Source organism: Accipiter gentilis, chromosome 18 (assembly GCF_929443795.1).
Source record: "Accipiter gentilis chromosome 18, bAccGen1.1, whole genome shotgun sequence".
Lineage (NCBI taxonomy): Eukaryota > Metazoa > Chordata > Aves > Accipitriformes > Accipitridae > Astur > Astur gentilis.
Genome location: NC_064897.1, coordinates 15,925,891 through 15,945,584, shown reverse-complemented (window position 1 = coordinate 15,945,584; position 19,694 = coordinate 15,925,891). Strand labels below are relative to the sequence as shown.

General features: G+C 42.3%; 1 protein-coding gene across 2 annotated transcripts in view; it reads left to right on the top strand.

Moving 5' to 3' along the window:
- The window catches only part of CACNA1C (calcium voltage-gated channel subunit alpha1 C), a 492,824-nt gene that overhangs the window by 412,581 nt on the left and 60,549 nt on the right, over positions 1 to 19,694 (top strand). For both annotated transcript variants that reach the window (XM_049822254.1, XM_049822255.1), the window contains 2 exons: positions 55 to 213; positions 3,160 to 3,270. In XM_049822254.1, the coding sequence (XP_049678211.1) occupies positions 55 to 213; positions 3,160 to 3,270 (270 nt within the window). The remainder of the gene's footprint in view (positions 1 to 54; positions 214 to 3,159; positions 3,271 to 19,694) is intronic.

The following is a 19,694-nucleotide window of genomic DNA, read 5'->3' as shown; positions in this document are numbered from 1 at the left end:
GACCAACCCTGTATTTTGGGTTTAAGTTTTAAATCTACCCTGCCTCTTTCACAGCGCCAGTGTGTAGAATATGCCCTGAAAGCCCGGCCCCTGAGGAGATACATTCCTAAAAACCAGTACCAGTACAAAGTTTGGTATGTGGTCAACTCCACCTATTTTGAATACCTGATGTTCGTTCTGATCCTGCTGAACACCATCTGCCTGGCCATGCAAGTAAGTAAGCAAGGAGAAAACCTTACAGGTGGTGAATTATTAGACTTTGTTGGGGAAAATATAGAAACAGCTGAGGCTGAGACCTACTTTCACCTTCTCACCATGTATTGAGGGAGAGGGACAGGGACATGATAAAAACCATTGTACCATGTTCACTCCTGATGACATTTAGTTAAAATGAGGAATCTGCCTCTCGTCCTCTTCCTGCTAATATCTGATGCTTTCAACAATTCTGTTTTAAGTCCTTAAAAACAAACAAATGAAAAAAAAACAACAGTTATATCACAGCCCAATTTAGTGGCCACTAGAATAACAAGTGATTTCTCAATTCTGACTTGTCTTGTATGAAATGTAGCAATAAGCCCGGAACTGCCACTCACCTGAAATCTGAATTCTAAATTTGGGGCTTTTCTGTGTTAAAAAGTAGAGAACAAATATTTTGACAAACAAGGCAATCAAAGAAACTGGGGATAGAGGGTAGGAAGGCCCTAGTATCTCCTTTATTCTGTATTAATAACCATAGAAGCTGTCTAGAAAGAATCTCTAGAGGCCATATTGTCTAACCCATCACCAAAAGGCAGGATCAGCTCCACCTGAAGCATTTCTTGATAAGTGTTTGCCTACTGATGCTACGGATTGCCTGACTACCTGCTGTGCTGTGCATTCATTTTCCTTACTGTGGGAAGGTTTTCCAAACATCTAATGTGAATCCACCAAAGAAACATTTGCAGCTGGATCTACAAGAATAGCAAATAGAGATGGTAGATCACCACATGGAGGTGGAACAGCATTAAAGGGGAAGGAGTCAAAACCTTTACTAAGTAGCCAGCTTACAAAAAAAAGAAGTCTCAGCTCCTTTCAGTCGGGAAATGGGCCCTCATAGACACAAACTGGTCTGTACATTTCCCCAAGTCTGTACTTTCCTGGCTTGTTCCTTCCAGTCTGTCTCTGCCCAAGGCCTTTCTCACCTCCCTTTCATTTTCAGTCGGTCCCAGACTCCACCTGCTAAGCCTATCTCTGCACTCCCAGTTTCCTTGGCCACTCAAGCCCTGTTGTCTTCTATGCTCTGTCTGCTTAAGAGCTAGTCTGCCTGTCATTTTCCTCCCTAAAACCCATTCTTCCCCCTCACCCAGTCAGTCTCTGAACTCTCTTCCCTGGCTGGTCAGTGGCTCAGACAGTTCAGATTCCCACGCCTCAACCAGTCCTTCTCTTCTCCTCACTATACAGACTCCCCTCCATGGGAGGAGATTGCAGTTACCCCTCCATGGACCTCCTTTCTGGTTTCTCTCTGCCCTTTCCATTCGATTGTCTGCTACAGTTTGTTCCCTTCTCTAGTTTGTCCCTTACTGTGAGTCCAACTCCCCTTTCACTCCTACACCAACTTTTCTTTTGACGTTAGCATCCCACCACTACATTTTCCACTAGATCCATCCCAGTCTGCCCCACTACCAGCCTCCCACCAAAACTAGCCTCATTTTCCTACTACTCACTAACAGTCTAAGTCTATATTCACAGTCAATTTTCACCTTATTTTCTCTCACTGTCTCCAGTCCAATCTCACTAGATTTCTTGACTTCCCTACTTTTTCTTCATCTGGTCTAGCTCTTTCCCGTCCCCACTGAAAATGCTTCCTCTGCTGTCTTGCCTAAGGTACCAATAAAGGAGTGAGGCAGCATGAGCACAAGAAAGTGCTCTGTTCTCAGCTGAAGTATCTACTGCCCTGCTGTCATGAAGCGATAGAGAGGGACTATTATGTTCACTCTGAAGCTTTGAAGTGTGCTCAGTTGCTGTGACAATAGTACATGCCCAGGGCTGGTAGAGCTAGAAGCTGTGAAATGTTTCTGAGCCCACAGGCAGGATAGCATCTCTGGAGATTCTGGGAAGTCTATATCCATCTTGAGAAAAGCATAGTTTTTCAATGGCTTGTACTGTGGCCAGATTTGGGTCAAAAATTTTAATGGACAGCAAACACAAAAGCCACATTCCACTAAATTTGCAAGTTTTTAAGCAGAGTCCTGCAGGCACTAGAGTCTTTCAAGGAAAATGTTACAAGAAATTTTGAAAATGCCTCAACAATATATTTTTCCCTGGCCTGGTTTTCAGCTGCAGCTGAATTGTTTTAGCTGAAACTCCTTTAAATCAATCACCCTGAGTCAATGCAGAATATGAAAATTCACCCCAGCTGGTTAAAGTTTATCAAAGCTAAGCAACTACAAATGGGGTCTTATAACATGAACTGGAAGATGACCTTAGAATAAGGCAGTGCAATCTCTCAAGTATAATGATCTGGAAATAGGGATATGAAGAGTGAGGTGGCAACATTTGCAGAAGACACTACTTCTAATTAATCAATAAAAGATGGAGAGTAACTTCATAAGATCTTAATAAAGTTAAGTGAATGGGTAGCATGATTGCAAATTTAATTCAGAGTTGACAAATGCAAGATAATGCATATTGGGAAGATGTGATTTGAGCCGCTCGTGTACTTTGCAGAATCCTGAATTAAGTGTAATTACTTGGGGAATGGCTTGGTATCATTATGAACAGCTCAGTGAAACCCCTGCTCACTGTGCAGTAGCAATCAAACAAAAAAGTAATCTAAGTGTTAGGGAAGGCTGAGATAACAAACACAATTGGAGACTGCCTTGTACCATTATACAAATTTACAATGAGCCCTCAGCCGGAACGATAAGTGTGATTTTGGTAGACCCTACTCAAAAAGATTTTTTTAAAAAGATAGGAGATCCAGAGCCAGATGGCAAAAATGGCTGGAGGTATAGAAATGCTTATGTGTGAAGGGAGATGGGAATTCTAATTTGAAAAAATGGAGCGTGCTGGGGTTTTCTTTAGAGAACCTCAACATAAAGGGAGATCAGGAGGGGCCCTGTGGATTCCTAACTAGCTGATGTCTGTTCCTCATGCTGCTACCGGGATGCTATTTTTCAGCACTACGGTCAGAGCTGCATGTTCAAGGAAGCCATGAATATCCTCAACATGCTCTTCACTGGCCTCTTCACTGTTGAGATGGTCCTGAAATTAATCGCCTTCAAACCCAAGGTAGGTGCTATAGGCGTAGAATTTCCTGGCCTCTGTGTGTGTGTGCATGTGTGCGGGGCAGCTGTGAGGAGAAGGAGGAGGTGAAACTTTCTGATCTATTACCCCACCAATAACTGAGCTGGACAGTTGCTCTCTGGATTGGAGTCTCACATATATTTAATAACTTTTCCACTGGAGAGTAGACACACACAAAAAAAAAAAAAAAAAAAAAAAAGCAACACCTGCTAATAGAGAAGGTTCCTAGTTCTCTGTTTTCATTACGTTATAACAGTGACACTATGTTAAGGTTATAACATGTTTTCCATTCTGAATGTTATTCTAATGCTCTCTCTGACTTTCCTTAAATAAATTACAAATAGCATCCCATGATTAGTCTCCTGGTCCAAGTGAAGTTAATCAAGTGTGACTCATTTTGAGTTATGAGCATTGGAAAAAAATGTTTCTTCTGGGAGAGCTACATCTCAATGATGGTTTGGATTGCTTTAGTTTTGAATTTAAAAAGTCATCGATAATATTCAGTACTCCAGCACGTCCTGTCTGAAAGGGTTGTCCTTTCCATTGGGCCATTGCGTTCTGCTAGTATAGCTGCACCATGGGGTATGATTATAACCTACAAGCTCTTTCAACTAAGTTGGTACAGCTGCTACAGGACAAGGACAAAGATTCTGACCTCACATAATTTAAGATTACACAAGGCTTTCTTTGGAGTTTAAATTCAGTCGTGTGTCATAAGGAGTGGAATCCAGCTACCTAAACACAGGTACCTCATGCCATTTCATATCTTCAATGATACCTTGACACATGGGGTTGTATCTTGTATCTTGAAGGATACCTCGATACATTGGGGTTGGCAAATACTGTCTGAAGCATCAGTTACGACATTGGTAAAGATGAGAACAATCGTATCTGACAGTCATGCTTGTCTTTCATGTTAAACATTTAGGAGATAACTGAAGTTAAGAGCTCCTCCCAGCTCTGACCTAACATCTTCCTCATCCTCAGCTCAGAAAATTTGCTCTCCAATTCTACTGAATTTGGTCTTACTTTTTCTCATTAACTCTGTGTTGACTTGACTTCCACCCAGCCTCTCTCCTTCCACACTTTCTATGACTTCTTCTTCTAAGAGTCACAGGTTTTTTTTCCTGAGCCCAATATCACTATCCTATCTCAGATGTAGTTCTCTTGAAAGTTAGGAGCATTTTGTGCAGTCCTGATGAATACTGATTTTTTTGTGTGACATCTCAAACACTGTCTTGGGAAACTTTGAAGTATCATCATCTGTTTCAGAATAAATTGTAATTTTCAGGAGGGATCTACCTTTCACTTTTGAGATTTGACCATGTCTATTAGCAAGCAAATCTTCTGGGACTTTGTAAAAATATTACCTGCACACTATATACCTAGAAACTCTCTCACAGGCTTTGTAATGTTCTTCTGATTTCATGGTTCTACTTTACAGGAGATTCTTAACTTTGAGAAAGATGAAGTTCTCAGCAGAATTTGTTTTGAGCATTTAGGGAGAAAGGTCAACAAGTTGAGCTGAAATATTGAGCTCTGCACATATACCAGGAACGCTTTACCTGACATGGTTGCCTCTAACAGTAAGGAACTGGCATTGATAATATTGGAGGTCCTTTCTACTTCCTGTGTTTTGCTTTCCTGTGTTCAATCTCCTTTCAAGTTTTGCTGCACAATGAAGTATTAAACAGAATCAACTGAGGGTAAACATGTATCCTTTAGATAGAAAAACATTGGAACAGATTGCCTAAAGAGATTGTGGAATCTCCATAATTTGAGGTTTTAAGGTTAAGTTAGGGGGACCTTTCATTAGAAACAGTTTAGGAATGTATGATCTGCTTTGAGACAGGGGAATGGACTAGACCATCTCACAAGGTCCCTCTCAGCCCAATTTTCCATGATTCTGTACTTTCCAAACTAAATCCCCAGCTCCTACACTATAGTAAAAGTGAGAATATAAAAGAAGTTTTCCTTGTGACCAGAATAGTAGAGCCTTAATAAAGTCCTCTCAACTAAGGATCAGACGGCAACTTCAGGTTGGGTCCTGCCCATCCTGAAAGAATAGCCAGCAAAAAGAATAAATCTATTTCAAATCCTAGTCTGGCCTGTATGCCAAAACCAGTACTAACTCTTAAACTGCTATTTTAATTAAATACCTTCAGGAAAAGAAAAAGAGGGGGAAAAAAAAAAAAAAAAAAAAAAAAGGAACCACAGGATTTACAGGGAAGAAAAACAGGAATGAACTTGTGAAAATAACTAATACAGCAAAAAGACTTGCCTCCAGCAGTATGTTCACAACGGATTATGTCAAGTACCAGTTCAGTGACTCAAGTTTGGAAACATCAAAATTCCTTGTGTAACTTGCCATTGTATGTTCCGTACAAGGATTTGGCCTGCAGCCTTCTTTCCATGCTCCATATTGACTCAGCCTGCTTTCCAGAGAAGGAAACCCCCTCTCCCAGATGACCACTTGGACTGATGTGGACCAACACTGGGGGGACACAATCAGCTTCTCTTTAGGTAGCACATTGGCACTGAAGCTGAATTTGCCTCGAATATGTCCTGATGTGGGAGTCTCCCAGCATGGAGAAAGTTGCTACCTCAGCCCTCTGCTTGGCCAGACCTTGTGTTCTCCTATCACTCAAGGTATAAAAACAAACTACGTTTGCAGATGGAGGTTGTCCACAGGAACACCAGCTGGAAAAGTCCAAAAGGATTTCATTGTCACCTAGGTGAACATCACTACAGAACAGCCATCATCCCCTCCCCTCTAGCCACCCAAGTCCCTCAGACGAAGATGCCAAGCGATATTAGTGTTTCCCAGTTGTGAAATGGCAAGTTTAAATGCTCATAAGACGTCTGCTGAAGACAGATTTGTCTATTTCCTGAGCAATAAAACACAAACCAGCCTTTGTTTAAGCTGCTTTATCTCATTTTGAATTTGTACCCAAATGTCACTCTTTTCTCTCTGAAGAGTACCCTAAAATGAGGCAGCTGTGAGATTTATGACGGACAATAAGAAAGTAGGAAACTTGGTTAGCTGAAGGTTGTGTGTCCTCGCAACAGGCCCCAGGAGAATGTGGCAGAACAGAACTGAGCACCTTGGAATGAATGGTCTGCAGCAGCAGCAGAGGAGCATGGTTTTCTCCATCTGTGCAAGGTAGAACAAGCTGCTGTTTATTCATACCTTTACCAGAGAGAATTGCTTGTGGAAATGGGACAGATCTCTGAGGTACTCAGAGCTGCTATCGCCCTGCCTTCTTGCAGAAGTCACCACAGGGATGTGCCCATGCAGAACAGCTTTGGGGGAAGCCTAATATGCAGAGTTCCTGGTGCAGGCAATGGTGTGGCAATCACTATTATATGAAGTAATATAATGCACTACAGTGCTACCTGTGTATTACATGCATAACAACAGAAAAGGTGGCAGCCTCTGGCTAGATTTTTTACAGTATCCAGGGTTTTTTTCTTCACTTCCATTCTGTGAGGAGACATGTCCTTCTTATTTGCTACTCTTGACAGTAAAGGTAAAAAAAACCAAACAGTCAGTTGCACAGACATTAAGTAGGACCACATATCTTCCTGACTGCAAAGAATCAGCATAGATAATCCAGCCCTGCAACTAGTTCTTGTGCTAAGAGCAAGAATTTACTCATTGTAAGGCCATCTGTAGGAATAAGGAGCCAAGTCTGAGTCAGGGCTCATCTCCTAACACTTACAGAAAGCGTGTGAAGGGGGTACAAAGACAAGGACTTTCCTAACTAAACGTACTGTTACTGTTGAGATTGGTTGCTCTAGTCAGCAAGACCCTTTGATACCTGTCCTTTTTATTGGCCATCTTCTGTGAACAGTGTTTTGGTCTGTTTAGTCTCCAGGGAGGCTACAGAGAAAGAGGAGTGCATTAACTGGAGCAGCTGCTGCTGGTATAGATAGTGCATGCCCGGCAGGGACAAGGCCAGCCTCTGAAAACCCCAGTGTTTCTGTGTGGTGCATTTTCTGGAGGAGAGGATCAGTTATCCCAGGTTTTTTGCAGGATAAATCTAAGCACTGTGTAAGACACCTCATCTATGTCTGATGCAGTCTTGACAGGAGGGTGTGCTAACAGTGAGCAAGAGAGTTTTGGGATGATTAGGGCTGCTGATAAAGAAAACATCCACTACATGCCCTGCATCTCCTTACAGAGTATTAATGTGCTGCTCTGAAGCAAAGCTCCCAAATGGACCTGAGTGTTTGTCTTGGCTGACGTTCTTAAACTGATTCAAGACTAGTTACTTCAAAGAGACAGACAGTCTAAAAGTAATGCTGTTGAGCCAAGGCCTTTTGCTGCTTTGTTTTTCTAATTTTATAAATTCTCCAGCCAGTCTGGTGAGCTATTTTCCAGTTCCTATGTGGAGCAAGCTGCTGCTGCTTGGTGTTTTTTCCAGAGAAAACTACTAAAGGGAATGAGAGGTGCTGTGCTGTCTGGGGTGCTCACAGCTACCACTGTCCTAGCTTCCTAAAGAAAGAATCCCCACAAGCACCAGTCCATGAAGGATCAGCTGCTTTACAAAACCTGCCTGGGGTTTATCTTTTCAACTCAAAGACAGTGACTTAAAATTCCTGTTCATATGAAGCTGCGCCATCTGTCAACGTATGTGCTAATATGGGGATGGATATTCCTCCAGGAATTTCAGATCTTTCCAGGTCCCTGGAATGGACTGTTTTACTGATGAACCACATCTACTTTTTCTTTCAGGAAACATTTCATCTATCCCCTTATTAGCTAGGGCAGGACTAGTAATCTGAGAGCAATGAATTTTCTGCCACTGTCCCTGTCATCTCAAACTAGGGAAGACATACCAGTGGAACTAGTCCCGTGCATAAAGTAAAGCACATGTTCATCTATTTTGTCAAATCCAGGTCTGTGTGTGGAAAGGGAATCTTGGGGATTTCCTCTGTGGAATTATGACTGTCAGAGAGACTACAGATCACAAGTCTATTCGATTTACCAGACACTGTCAGCACCTTTCTTCCCTGGGTGTTTATGGATGTTACTTGTAAAGCAGCCTGTAACAACGCCATCTGTCCTGCCTCAGATAGTTAGTTCAGTACCTCATTTATCACTGCTACTTTACTCTGAATCCTTGCAATTCTTTAATGTCATTTTCATGTAGCTGAGTTCAGACTTCTGTGCACTGTTTCAAACAAGTTTCACATTCAGCACAAGGCATATAATCCCATGTGATCCCAGGACGAGCTATGACCCTCTGAGTAGTGGAAGTCATGAGTGTCGCCCATGGTTATTTCTTAGTCTCCATTTACTGATGGATCTATGCGTCCCTGGTGTTTCTTTATCCCCTGATGCATCTTCCATTCTATATTCCTCTTTAAGCTCCTCTCAATCAGCATTTATCATGCATTTGATGCACTGATATCTCTTCTCAAACTTGCAAAATGACTCTTTGTTCCCTTTTTACTACTCCATTTCTCGTACATTTATGCCTATAAACAGATCTTTGAGCAGCCTCTCCTGAAGTCACACTGACTGCTTCATATTACTTGCATACTTCTTTCTCACCATAACCATAATCTGTCATTCCTTGGTCAGGATAGAGGCTTCAGCATTTTCACAAACAACTGAAATTTATATCCAATCTATCCCCTTGCACCACAGGAACAAGGTTGGTTAATTTTGGAAATCTAATGCTTTTTATACTTCTTCAGTCTAGTACTTTTAGAAATACCTGTGTAGCTTAGGATGGTGCCCTGGTATCATTCATCACAGTGTTTTATTTCTCCAGCTTATATGGAGAAAGCAAAGTACAGCCATTCTGCACTGATACAAAAATGTCAGGAAAATGGGTTACAATTGAGTGGTTTTTGATTCAGCACAGAAAAACACTTCAGGTCCATCCAACAGACATAGGAATTGTATTTAGTTAAAAATCACACGGTCTGGGATGAACTATGGTGGTCTAAATTAGTAGTTTAAGTTGTGTCAACGTATGTGAGCCCATGGTGCAGGCAGCTGCCTCCCTGACATGGAGTTTAGCCACACAATTCTGGTTGTCAAATGGCTCTTACTTTGCAGACTTTCTCTGCTGGTTTTGGCAGGTTCTTAACCTAAGTAGTCATCTAGTTGTTTCCTCTCCTCAGCTTCAGTATTACCCTTTCTGTTTTGGAGGGGCAGCATCTAGACATGGAGTATTTGCTGTCTGAGTCATCTACCCAGTGCAATGGGAAGGGCTGTCTCCAACCACCACCCTGCCTTTGGCTGGAACAAGTGTTTTGAAAGGCAAAAGAAAGGGTGAGAAAGCTACTATGTTTCAGGATCTGTGGGTGGGGGAAAAAAATATCCCATTCAACAAAAAAGAGCGAGCTCTGTTTGATGTTGGGTAAGAAATAATGAGCATGGAGAGAGCTAGGAATAGTCAGGTAAGAGAGTGTGTGAACTGAAGAAAGTGAGAGAAATAAACAAACAGAAAGGACCATGTTGGGGGGGGGGGGGGGGAGAGAGAAACCAAACCTGGAGGGGAGGAAAAGCCATACACAGATAGTGGAGAGTGGGAATGGACAGAATATCCTTAAAGGCATAAAGAAAAAAAATAAACCGAGGGCCCTGAAGGAGGAAAGTATTAACAAAATGAAGAAAGAAACGATTGGACAAAAAATGATGCAAGGAAAAAACCAGAAACAGGGCTGAAAGAAAAAGTAAACATGGAAAGGGATTTTTAGAAAATTAAAAACTGAATTAAAACCCATAGCTTTTAAGCTAATGAACATCTTTTTGTGCTTCTACATTTTATTGAAGTTCTCTGGCAGACATCCCAGGTCTCCACGTTCAAATACATCAGTATCTCAGCCACAGAGCTTCCCTGTATACTGTCTCATGAGAATAATTTGCAAAAAAAGTTGGGGGCAATATATTTCCCTACTTCTGTGAATTAATCTCAGCCCCATTGCAAAATGCATCAGCATCTTACCCTGGAAATGCTTTCCTTTTTCACCCCAAATTTTTTTTCTGGGTGAAGTCTGAACATACTGTATATTCTTCTGGATCTTCTGTATAGCCAGTAGCCCAGATGGAATTAATCTCAGCTGCTTCAACAATCCCAGCAGCCATATGACCAGAAATCCCTGACATCTCTGTAGTGCACGACCAGACACTGCATTGTATGCATGCAGTCAGTCTGAGGCTCTGAAGGAATTGCTGAATCAGGCCCAAGGGATTTGGAAATACACTAGAAAAGGGAAAAAATCTTAACCCCTCATTAATCGCTCCTCTGCTTTCTCTTTGCTGTGATTACCTGCCTGCCAGGAGTTTCACGCATTTTGCATAGCATAGATATCACGTGGAGGTTTGACCATATAGTCTTTCGTGTTCTCAGGTCTGAGACAAAGAATGAGCCCCTTTGCTAAGCCCTTTCTGCAAAAGTACTAAAAGTACTGTAGGTCAGAGCAGCGTGTTTAGGTGACTTTGATGTGAAGAAATACTTGGGATAATTATTCTGGACATGGATGATCACGTCATTCCAGTCCTTTATACCCATCAGTAGGTTGGAACAGAGAGTCATCAGGTAAACTTGCTCCTGGATGCTGCTTGCCTGACAGAATTTCTATCTGTCCATATGTCACAGAGAAAGAAGAAAGAAGAGAGAAGAGAGGCTAAGAAAGTAACCGAGCCTCTTGTAGCACAGTCTGTGCCACAGCACTCTCACAGCAGCTCAGCGTTGAGACTTTCTCACAGAAGATGGAAGGGCATCCCACTAGCCAAGGGCCAAAGCAGCTACTTTTGTTATTCCAGGCCTTAAATCAAAACTCCTCAGGCGTCTGTGCTGCCAGCAAGTTACAAGGCAGTGACACTAAAAGAAAGAGGAACCACAACCCGGTGTTTTAGCGTGCTGGCCAATCAAGTTAAACAGTATACTTCGTGTAACTGTAGAGCCTTGAAAAACAAATCTTCCAGTTAGTACAGAAAAAGAAAATTGCAACAAAACACTCAGGTGTGAGGTTGATTTAGCAACAGTTTCTACAAATGAAGCAAGCAAGTAACTGTCTTCTCTGTGATGTGAAAGTACAGGGAATCTTCTTTGATATTTCTAGATTTCACTGAGTTCCTCACCAGTTCCTGAGCGTGTGTGGGAGGGGAAGTCTGGCCATTCCTGACACTTTGAAGGAGAAGAAAGTAGTGCCAGACTAAAGTTTTTCTATTGTGCATATGCTTATATTCTGAGATGGCATAGGCGTAACTCCACCTAAACAATTCATGCAGTGTGAAAAACATTTGGTAGGTGAATGTAACAGAAGAAACTAGACAGATGATGAGAAACATAATTTCGCAGTAAATCCTACCTCATACCTCTAGTTGAATGTGGGTCAGGAATCATCAAAGCCTTCTTTCTGAACACTGGTTGACATCCTGTATGAAGTATCCTTGTCTCTTTCCCATTTCCTGGTGGAAAATATATGTTGCAGAAAGGCATGAGCAGAGTGGATCTCGATTGGTTTCTTTGTTGGTGGCCCCAAAAAAGAGGCCAAGAATGAAATGAGTTTACAGAACAAACTTCCCTCTTCATGCAAAAAACTTGTCCTTTCATGATGTGGTGGAATCAATTGGTGAGTGACAAAAAGGCTGTTTGATCTGCTACTTCCCATGTTGCATTCATTGTTTAAATGCAGGATGTTCTCCTTCCTGGAGGACAAGGCCAGCAATTTTCTGCACACAAATAGATCCTCTAATTACTACACAGAATGTGTGAAATTTCTAACACTGATCAGCCAGAGCTATGCAACCCTCCAGCTTTCTGAAGGATCAATGGAGAATTCAGTAGGCAGAAGAAACTGTTAAAGAAGCTGTATAAGAGCTTCAATGAAAGAGGACCTTTTCCTTCACAGCAAACGTACCCAGAGAATTTGCATATTGCTGCAACATTGTGACAGATTTATTTTCAGTCTGGCACTTGGGGGTTTTAATGTCATTATAAATGATCAAAAATAATGATATGACTGCACAATGCAACAGTGTGGGAAGTACTTTATTAGCTATTACACTTAATTATTTAATACAGAAAATTATTCACACAGTGTTAAAAGCCCAGTGGGATGGTGAACTGGGGTCTCATTCACAACAGCATCGACAGCATCGGCAGCAGCGTGTAAAGGGAACAGTTCCAGGGAAAAGTGACTTGGTCTCACTCAGAAGAAAAATCCCAACCCTCTATCGCTTCATGTGAGGTTGTTTTAAAGGGTCAGAAGTTCTCGTAGACGTGAATCTTCTCTTCATGTAAAAATGATACCAGATAACAGACTGTGATACAGCCCCTTTTAAGAATTGTTCATCATGTTAGGAAATTACATTTCCACTGCCAAATGGTTACCTGGTTGAGGTCTAAGAGAGTTGATTTCTCTTCTCTATCATGCATCTGGCTTTTGTAGGACCTTGGAAACTTTAGTTTTCTACATTTCTGCTTCCCCAAGTATAAAATGAGAGTAACCATCCTCTTTTGGAAAGTTATGACTGATGGATTACATGAAAGGAAGCATTATTTTATTAACTACTCTAATCCATAGAAAATCAAGCTTTTTCTGAAAATGGAGATAACTTATAAAAAAGAAACTATTAAAAAACCTATTGCTCATACTTACCAGCCTGTTTCTAGAAGATTGTGCCTTTCTTCCAATAAGTACCACTACCCACACAGCAACCATGTCAGAGCAGTCCATAGCCTTTTCCCATGGCGCATATGGAGACAGGGAAGCTATTCCAAGTCCAGCCCCGTATTCAGAATGCTTCTTCACCCATTACTTGCCACTGCCTCATCTTCCCACAACAATAAATGGCTCTTCACTCTGAAAGATGTGTCACTTCTGTTCTTACAGGTTGAGTTTTACTTCTTTTGAACCATTCTTCCCTGGGCTGGGATGTCAGTCCAACTTTAGAAAATAGACTATCTTAAACAGCAAAGCTCATCCTTTTGCTCTTTTCATAGGACTGTTTCATGTTGCTGGCTTAGTTTATTGCCTTTAAGAGTTACTTGTTGGCTCTCATCAAGACTGGCTTTTTCTGGACCTTGCAAAGTGTTTGAGCATTCACAGCTTCTTCCTAATGGAATTTGACAGCAAAATTCTCACAGAATCTGTTCTGTGATAAATGACCTGTTCAGACATAGCAAGCCATCACATTCACTTTCCAGTCTTTCTGGTAAGACTGGTGTTGATTTTATTTCTCTTTGCTGAGAACAAGTCTGGTTCCTGACTGCAGGGCAGTAATTGTTAAATGATTGCAATGTAATTGTTGCTCATGAGGAAAAGGGCCCAACTCCTCACAGGGCATCACGGTGCCACAACATACCTGTAGGAAAGTCAAGAACATTTAGCTTCTATTTCTAGGTGGACAGCAGAATTTATAAAAGAGCTTTCTGTTACTCTGCCTCCATTTTCATGCATTTCTACCAGGGGGGCCTTAGGCATTACTGTTTTGAGGCATTACTCACCCTCCCTTCAAAGGCAGCTAAGAGCAATCCAGGCCAAAAATGACATCAGGGTCAGCTAACTGAATCATCCAGTTTCAGCATGTTTTACTGTTATCATTTCCTCAGGCCTTCTCAGCATGGTGTCTTGAAATACAATCTTTGCCACCTCTAAGAGATGCTTCCATAATAAAAGCTTCCATATTGCCTTTGCCGAGCTTCTTTCCCAGTCTTTGGAGGACCTGGGACATAACATTGTACTTCAAGCCTTCCACATGGCTGAGTGCTTGTGTACTAACTAGCCACTTTACAGTAAATGAAATACGGAGAGATGTAAAATAACTTTACCACCACGTAGGTGGGCATGAGGGGCTCATGGGACCATCTCAAAAATACAATTCTGGTGGAATGAACTGCATTGCAACATCTGGAAATGGGAATTCTCAGTTCACAGAATGGGTATGATAAAGACTTTTCTAGGCATGTCCCCCTGATGTTGTCAATTATCAGTAGGTGCAGAGAGCATAAAAAAGGGTCTGTTGTGACTCAAGAGATTATATAGTGCCAGCCTCTGTAAATGTTTAAGTTTGTCAAGTGGTGGCTTGGGGACCTTGGTTCAGGCAGTGGGTTTTTTTTTCTTTTTTTTCCTGTGATGGAGATATTTGTCCACTAGAAGCACAGGTGAGACCCGAAGTTTGCTTTAGGACCTACAGGCTCTCAAACAATAATCAGAAGGTGGCCACTTTTGACCAGTAACAAGGTACCCCAGTTTTATACCAGTGACCTAAAAATAAATATTTGGAGTCTTTTTCCACATCACAGAGACATTCAAGCCCTCCAACTCCTTTTTTTCTGTCAGGTAGAGTGTCCAGTACGTCCAGGCAGGCCCTCAGACCCCAAGGGACACCTATCTGCTTTTACCGACACCCTCATTGTGAGACTGAGCATGAAACAGTGAGAGAGGATAAAGGGAAACATCAAAGTTATTGAGTGCCTATCTTGGTCTACAACTTGGTCTTGTTTTCTTGTGGAATAAGCAGAGTGGCAGGAGGCTTCTTCAGAACTGACCAGACATTTGGAATAGTATGGGGAGCTGGAAAGCTCCTCTCCTCACTCCCTTGTCTGCGGAAAGATTTGACGGAGTACAGGGGGGCCTTGTACAATTCCCTGCAGCAGTGACTCATTACAGCAACTGGTAGGTGAACGGCAGAGAGTCTGTGTCTCAGAATTAATCCATCAATGGATGAGAGCTGATAGATAGTATGCAAATAGATGCTGTTTTCCTGCAGCCTGTCAGGAGCTCCAAGCAGCTGCATCCTCCACTTTCTTCCTTCTCTACTAGGTTCTGCTAATTTTGCTGATTGCTGTTATGGCTAAATGGTATCTTAGCATAACAGATCTTGCATCTGACACAAATCTCCATTTGGTGTCAGGAGCTATTGTAGCTTTGTAAGATTGTTCAGGATGCATGTAAATCACTCAAATCTGCTGTGAGAAGGTATGCCAAGAGTCACTGTACAGTGTAAAGGTCATTTCATTCGATACTGTTTTCCAATGAAACTGTCCCTTTTGCAAAAATACTTTCAGGGAAAGCCTCTTTTAATGAAGTCTGAGAACTGACTTTCACAGCTCCAAATAGCCTGCAGCATTTTCAGAAACAAACTCACATACTAAGCAACCATCAACCAAACTAGCAGTTCATCTCATTTGCAAATCCCCAGCAAAGTCTGCTTTGGTGCCCTTTACAATCAGCAGGAAATTTTTGCTAAGAAATCACACTGAATATCAGGGTATCGGCCCCTTTCTCTCCTTCTGATGTACTCTTTCCAGCTGATTAAGATTGATGCTTCTTTTTGCCATTTTAACGTGCAGATTTATTTCAGATAAGTGATAGCAAGGTTCTCCTGTAGCTTGCTTTCCTTTTAGGCTGTGTAGTTATCTATATGCCCTAGTTTCTCCTCCTCGATGCTTCATTTCTGTATTCATTCGTATATACATGCATGCCTGCATGCCTGTCTTTCCCTTTTTTCCCATGACGTTGCAGCATCTTCTTCCACTGGGAACCATCTGACCTACATTCAGATCCCACCCAGTGAATAGCCTTGACCCTTGCTGTGCTCTCCATCTTTAGACACTTTTCTCTCAGAGGGGTTTGTTGAATTTTGCCAGCCACCTCATAAGAGACGGAAATGAAAACCTGGGACTAAGCAGATAAATAACTGCACATCAATTAACACACAAATGACCCTGCAGCTCCCACAGGGCTGGATGCTCAAAATGCTGCTGGTACCATGACTCAACAGCACCCTTCCCCCGAGGATTTCTGTGCTTCGGTGTAGACGCATAGCTCCCCGGCCAGCGCACGTTCTTATTATTGGCCCCAGATGACTCAACTCAGACCTTGAGATAGACTCCAGTGGGCAATTTTCTCTGCCGTTAATGAGGCTTCTTAGATACTGCATTTAGGATCTCGTCTTCACAAAAAGTAAAAGAAATGGTATCCAGAGATTTCAATGGCTCCATGAGTACCAAAACAAACCCTAGCTTCTTTGATAGCTAATCTCAGCAACTAGGAAACCTAAAAATGATTGGCATACTCATTCTGAAATGCTATGATGTCTGCTCCCCTCACACAAATGAGATTCCATTCCAGTCAGCTACTGCATATTTATGCTCAGCCTTTCATTAACTTATTGATCATGTGATGATACACTATCCTTTGCTACCTTTGGGGAAATAAAAGGGAAAAAAATGTGCTCTAATGGTGGGGCTATTTCATGCTTCCTGAAAATTCAGTCCAATCCTCCTGGTCTCTTTCTGTCCTCTTTTCTCCCCAAAAGCTTCATGGACCTCCAAAGACATCCCACAAGAGAGGGTGACTACCATTCCCCAGTAAGCCCCTGAGGCTGCCATTATGTGGCATGCAATTATACAACTACATCAGGGTCAAGCGTCTCCCTTTAAGGGTAAAATATGGTATTACACTCTAAATTCCTGTACTGCAAAAACAAACAGTGCCATCAATTCATTTCCAGTCAGACCTCCACCCCCTTGGGAAAAGTATACAGAACTTTCTGGTGGGAAAAATAGTTTGGAAATACAACCTTTTTATTAGAGTGAAAACTCTTCCTTCATTCAGCTTGTCTTTCGTTAGCCACCCTGGTACACTCCAGTGAGGAATGTGGCTTGAAGATGCACTTTGAGGTCACAAGAGGCAAGTCCTGAAGGGGTGCACTTCACTCTCAATATGTAGTCATAATTCCTGACAAGATTATGAGGTCTGATCCAAAGCCAAGTAACCACATGGCTGTTTGTAGGTAAATGTCTCTAAGGAGGGTGGCTTTTCAAGGAAGGATTCCATTACCTTGCACACAAATGAAGCATCTATATTCTCTGTTTTCTTTGAGCTCTCTTACTGTGAATAATATCTTCCTATTTTTCACCCTTCTGTTTGAAACACAGAGGGAGCAGGTGAGGAGGAAAGGAAGGCTTTGAAATTCATGTGTTTCCTTAAATCAACACTGGCATATTGGATGTGGGGTTGAGTAAAACTGCATTCATATCCACAGCTCCTCTCTATCACTCATCTAAGAGGTACAGGAGGAAGAGAAGAGCTCTCCGAGTCCACCTTACAGACACACAATAACAGACCATGGTGATGCTCTTTCTGTGATCCCAGAGCAGACCAGCCCATGACTTTCAAGCAAGGAGCTGGCTGATGAGACTCAGTAGAGCATCCCGGGAGAAAGAGTTCACAGTATAAATCTGGAGCAACACCACCAAAGAGAGCAGAGTGACTCCAGATATTCTGTGTGGTCACAAAGGTTCAAAGCAGCTATTTGTGATGGCAATGAAAAAGGGACCTTTTCTTTCCGGGCCTGAATCTCTCCTGAGATGTGCCAACTGTATCAGTACAGTATCATTGCTTCCAGTGAAGTTGCATTACTGCAACTGGGAGCCAAATTTAGTTCACTGGCTTCAGTGGTCATCTGAGGACAGGATGTGATGCTACTTGTCACCTGGGTTTTGTCCCAGCAGCAAATGCTGTTTTACCAGCAGCAATGGCTATTGGGCTCTACGTAAGAAGTTGCTCAGTAAAAAGAAATTGTGAATTTGGTTACACCAAAAACATTCCTTTCAATATGATGCCAATCATAGTAAAAAATAACCACCTATCCATCACCACAGATTTAAAAATAGTTATCATTTTCATGGGTAAAACCTGAACAACATGTTTTGGATCTTCACCTTTGCAACTGCCCAAAAGCAAATTCTGGGTTTTTGGAGTTCTTTGGGTTCCTGCTGAAATCCTTAATAGTTCCTGAACCATGCAATTTGAGAAGGAAATGGAAGATAGCCATGCTGTTGGATGTATGTATTCATTTGGCATGTGAGCAGTGCCGTTGCCTACAGCAGGACTGTGCACGTGAACAGGGGCAGGAGGATTGGGTCTGTTGTCTTATACTCTGTTCTCTTTGATCCTGCAAGTGTACTGTCTGCCAAGGTCGCATCAGGCTGCAAAGGCACTTTTTGCAACTCTGTATGATCTGTGTCTGTCCTTTATTTATTCAAAATGTGTTTGCCTCTACAAATTAATCTGCTGTTCTCTCCCTCCCCTTCCTCTTGGTGAAGTCTAATTACAGTTTTATTCCAGGTCCATCTGGTTGCTAACGATGCTGGACATCACCGCTGAATTCATTCTAATATTTGTTGTGTATTTTCTAGGCTGGACGCTGAATAATAATATTCTCTGAATTTGCTTTTGCTCCTGTTTCCTTCCTCCCTGTTGTAGCTAATTGCCTAGTAATGTGTAGCCATGGGATGATTACACCTCCCAGTGTAGATCTAAGAGTTGCCTATTTCAGGCTGCAGAATAAAGGGGGGGGGGGGGGGGGGGCGGGGAGGTTGTTGGTTTTGAGGAGAAGATTTCAAAGTTCACTCTACCATCTCCCTTCACTGATGTGGAACGAGCTGGGCAGTAGCTTTCTCTGCTTCACCCCTTTTTTTTTTTTCTTCTTTTTTTCCCCCCCCTGCTCCAAGCATAATACAGTTTATAACTGTGAGTCTCAAAGCATCCTGGAGTCAGTGCTTCAACGTTTAGAAAAACACTTTTTGCCAGTGCCTGCTCCAAGTGATGGTTGAACCCACAGTAATTTCAGGTTCCCAAGCCTGGCTTGTGCAGTGCCAGTGCTGGGATTTTTTTATTATTATTATTTTCACTTTCTGCAACACTGCCTGGGAACACAGTCTCACACTTTACCCATGACCTGACTCCCTGGCTAAGAATAGCAGTCGCAGTGCAACTTGGGTTCAGTCTCACTGGAGACATGCTGCAGCTGGGAAACAGGGAGGTCAGATTAGCCCATACTCGCAAAACCAAACACATAAAAGGAGTACAGAGGATTTTGTATGTTCGCCTCCTTTTAAGACTGCAGAACAAGGGGAAGAGGTTGGCTCAGGTGTTCAGTGAGCCAAGATAAATTTTCTTTGCTCATGACATTGACTTGTACAGGAAGTTTACATACAGAAGCCCATCTTCTGGGCTGAACAGAACCTTTTCCAAAAGGGTCCTGTATCCTTACGGCCTATCCAGCCAAAAATCAGGCAGGATGGGGACAGTAAGCAGTGCTGATTAGCATCTCCTGGGCCCTGCTTAGGACAATGAGATGTTTGAGATAGCCCCTGAAGTGATTCTGCACAGCAAAGTGAAGGTATGAGTTTAGCACATGCTAGCGGATCTGCCATAGCCTGTCCTAGACAGCTAACGTGACAGTGATGCTGTGGCACTACCTGTAGCATGAGCGAGCAAAAGGTCGCATTCTGAGCACATGCTAAAGCCAACTTTGCTCTCATTCTTACCCCGTACTGGTGGGATGCACCAGCACGTGCTACATTCACACCTTTGTTTTGTGGTGCAGACGTGCTTTCAGAGTAACAGAAATACCAGTCCTGCTCTGT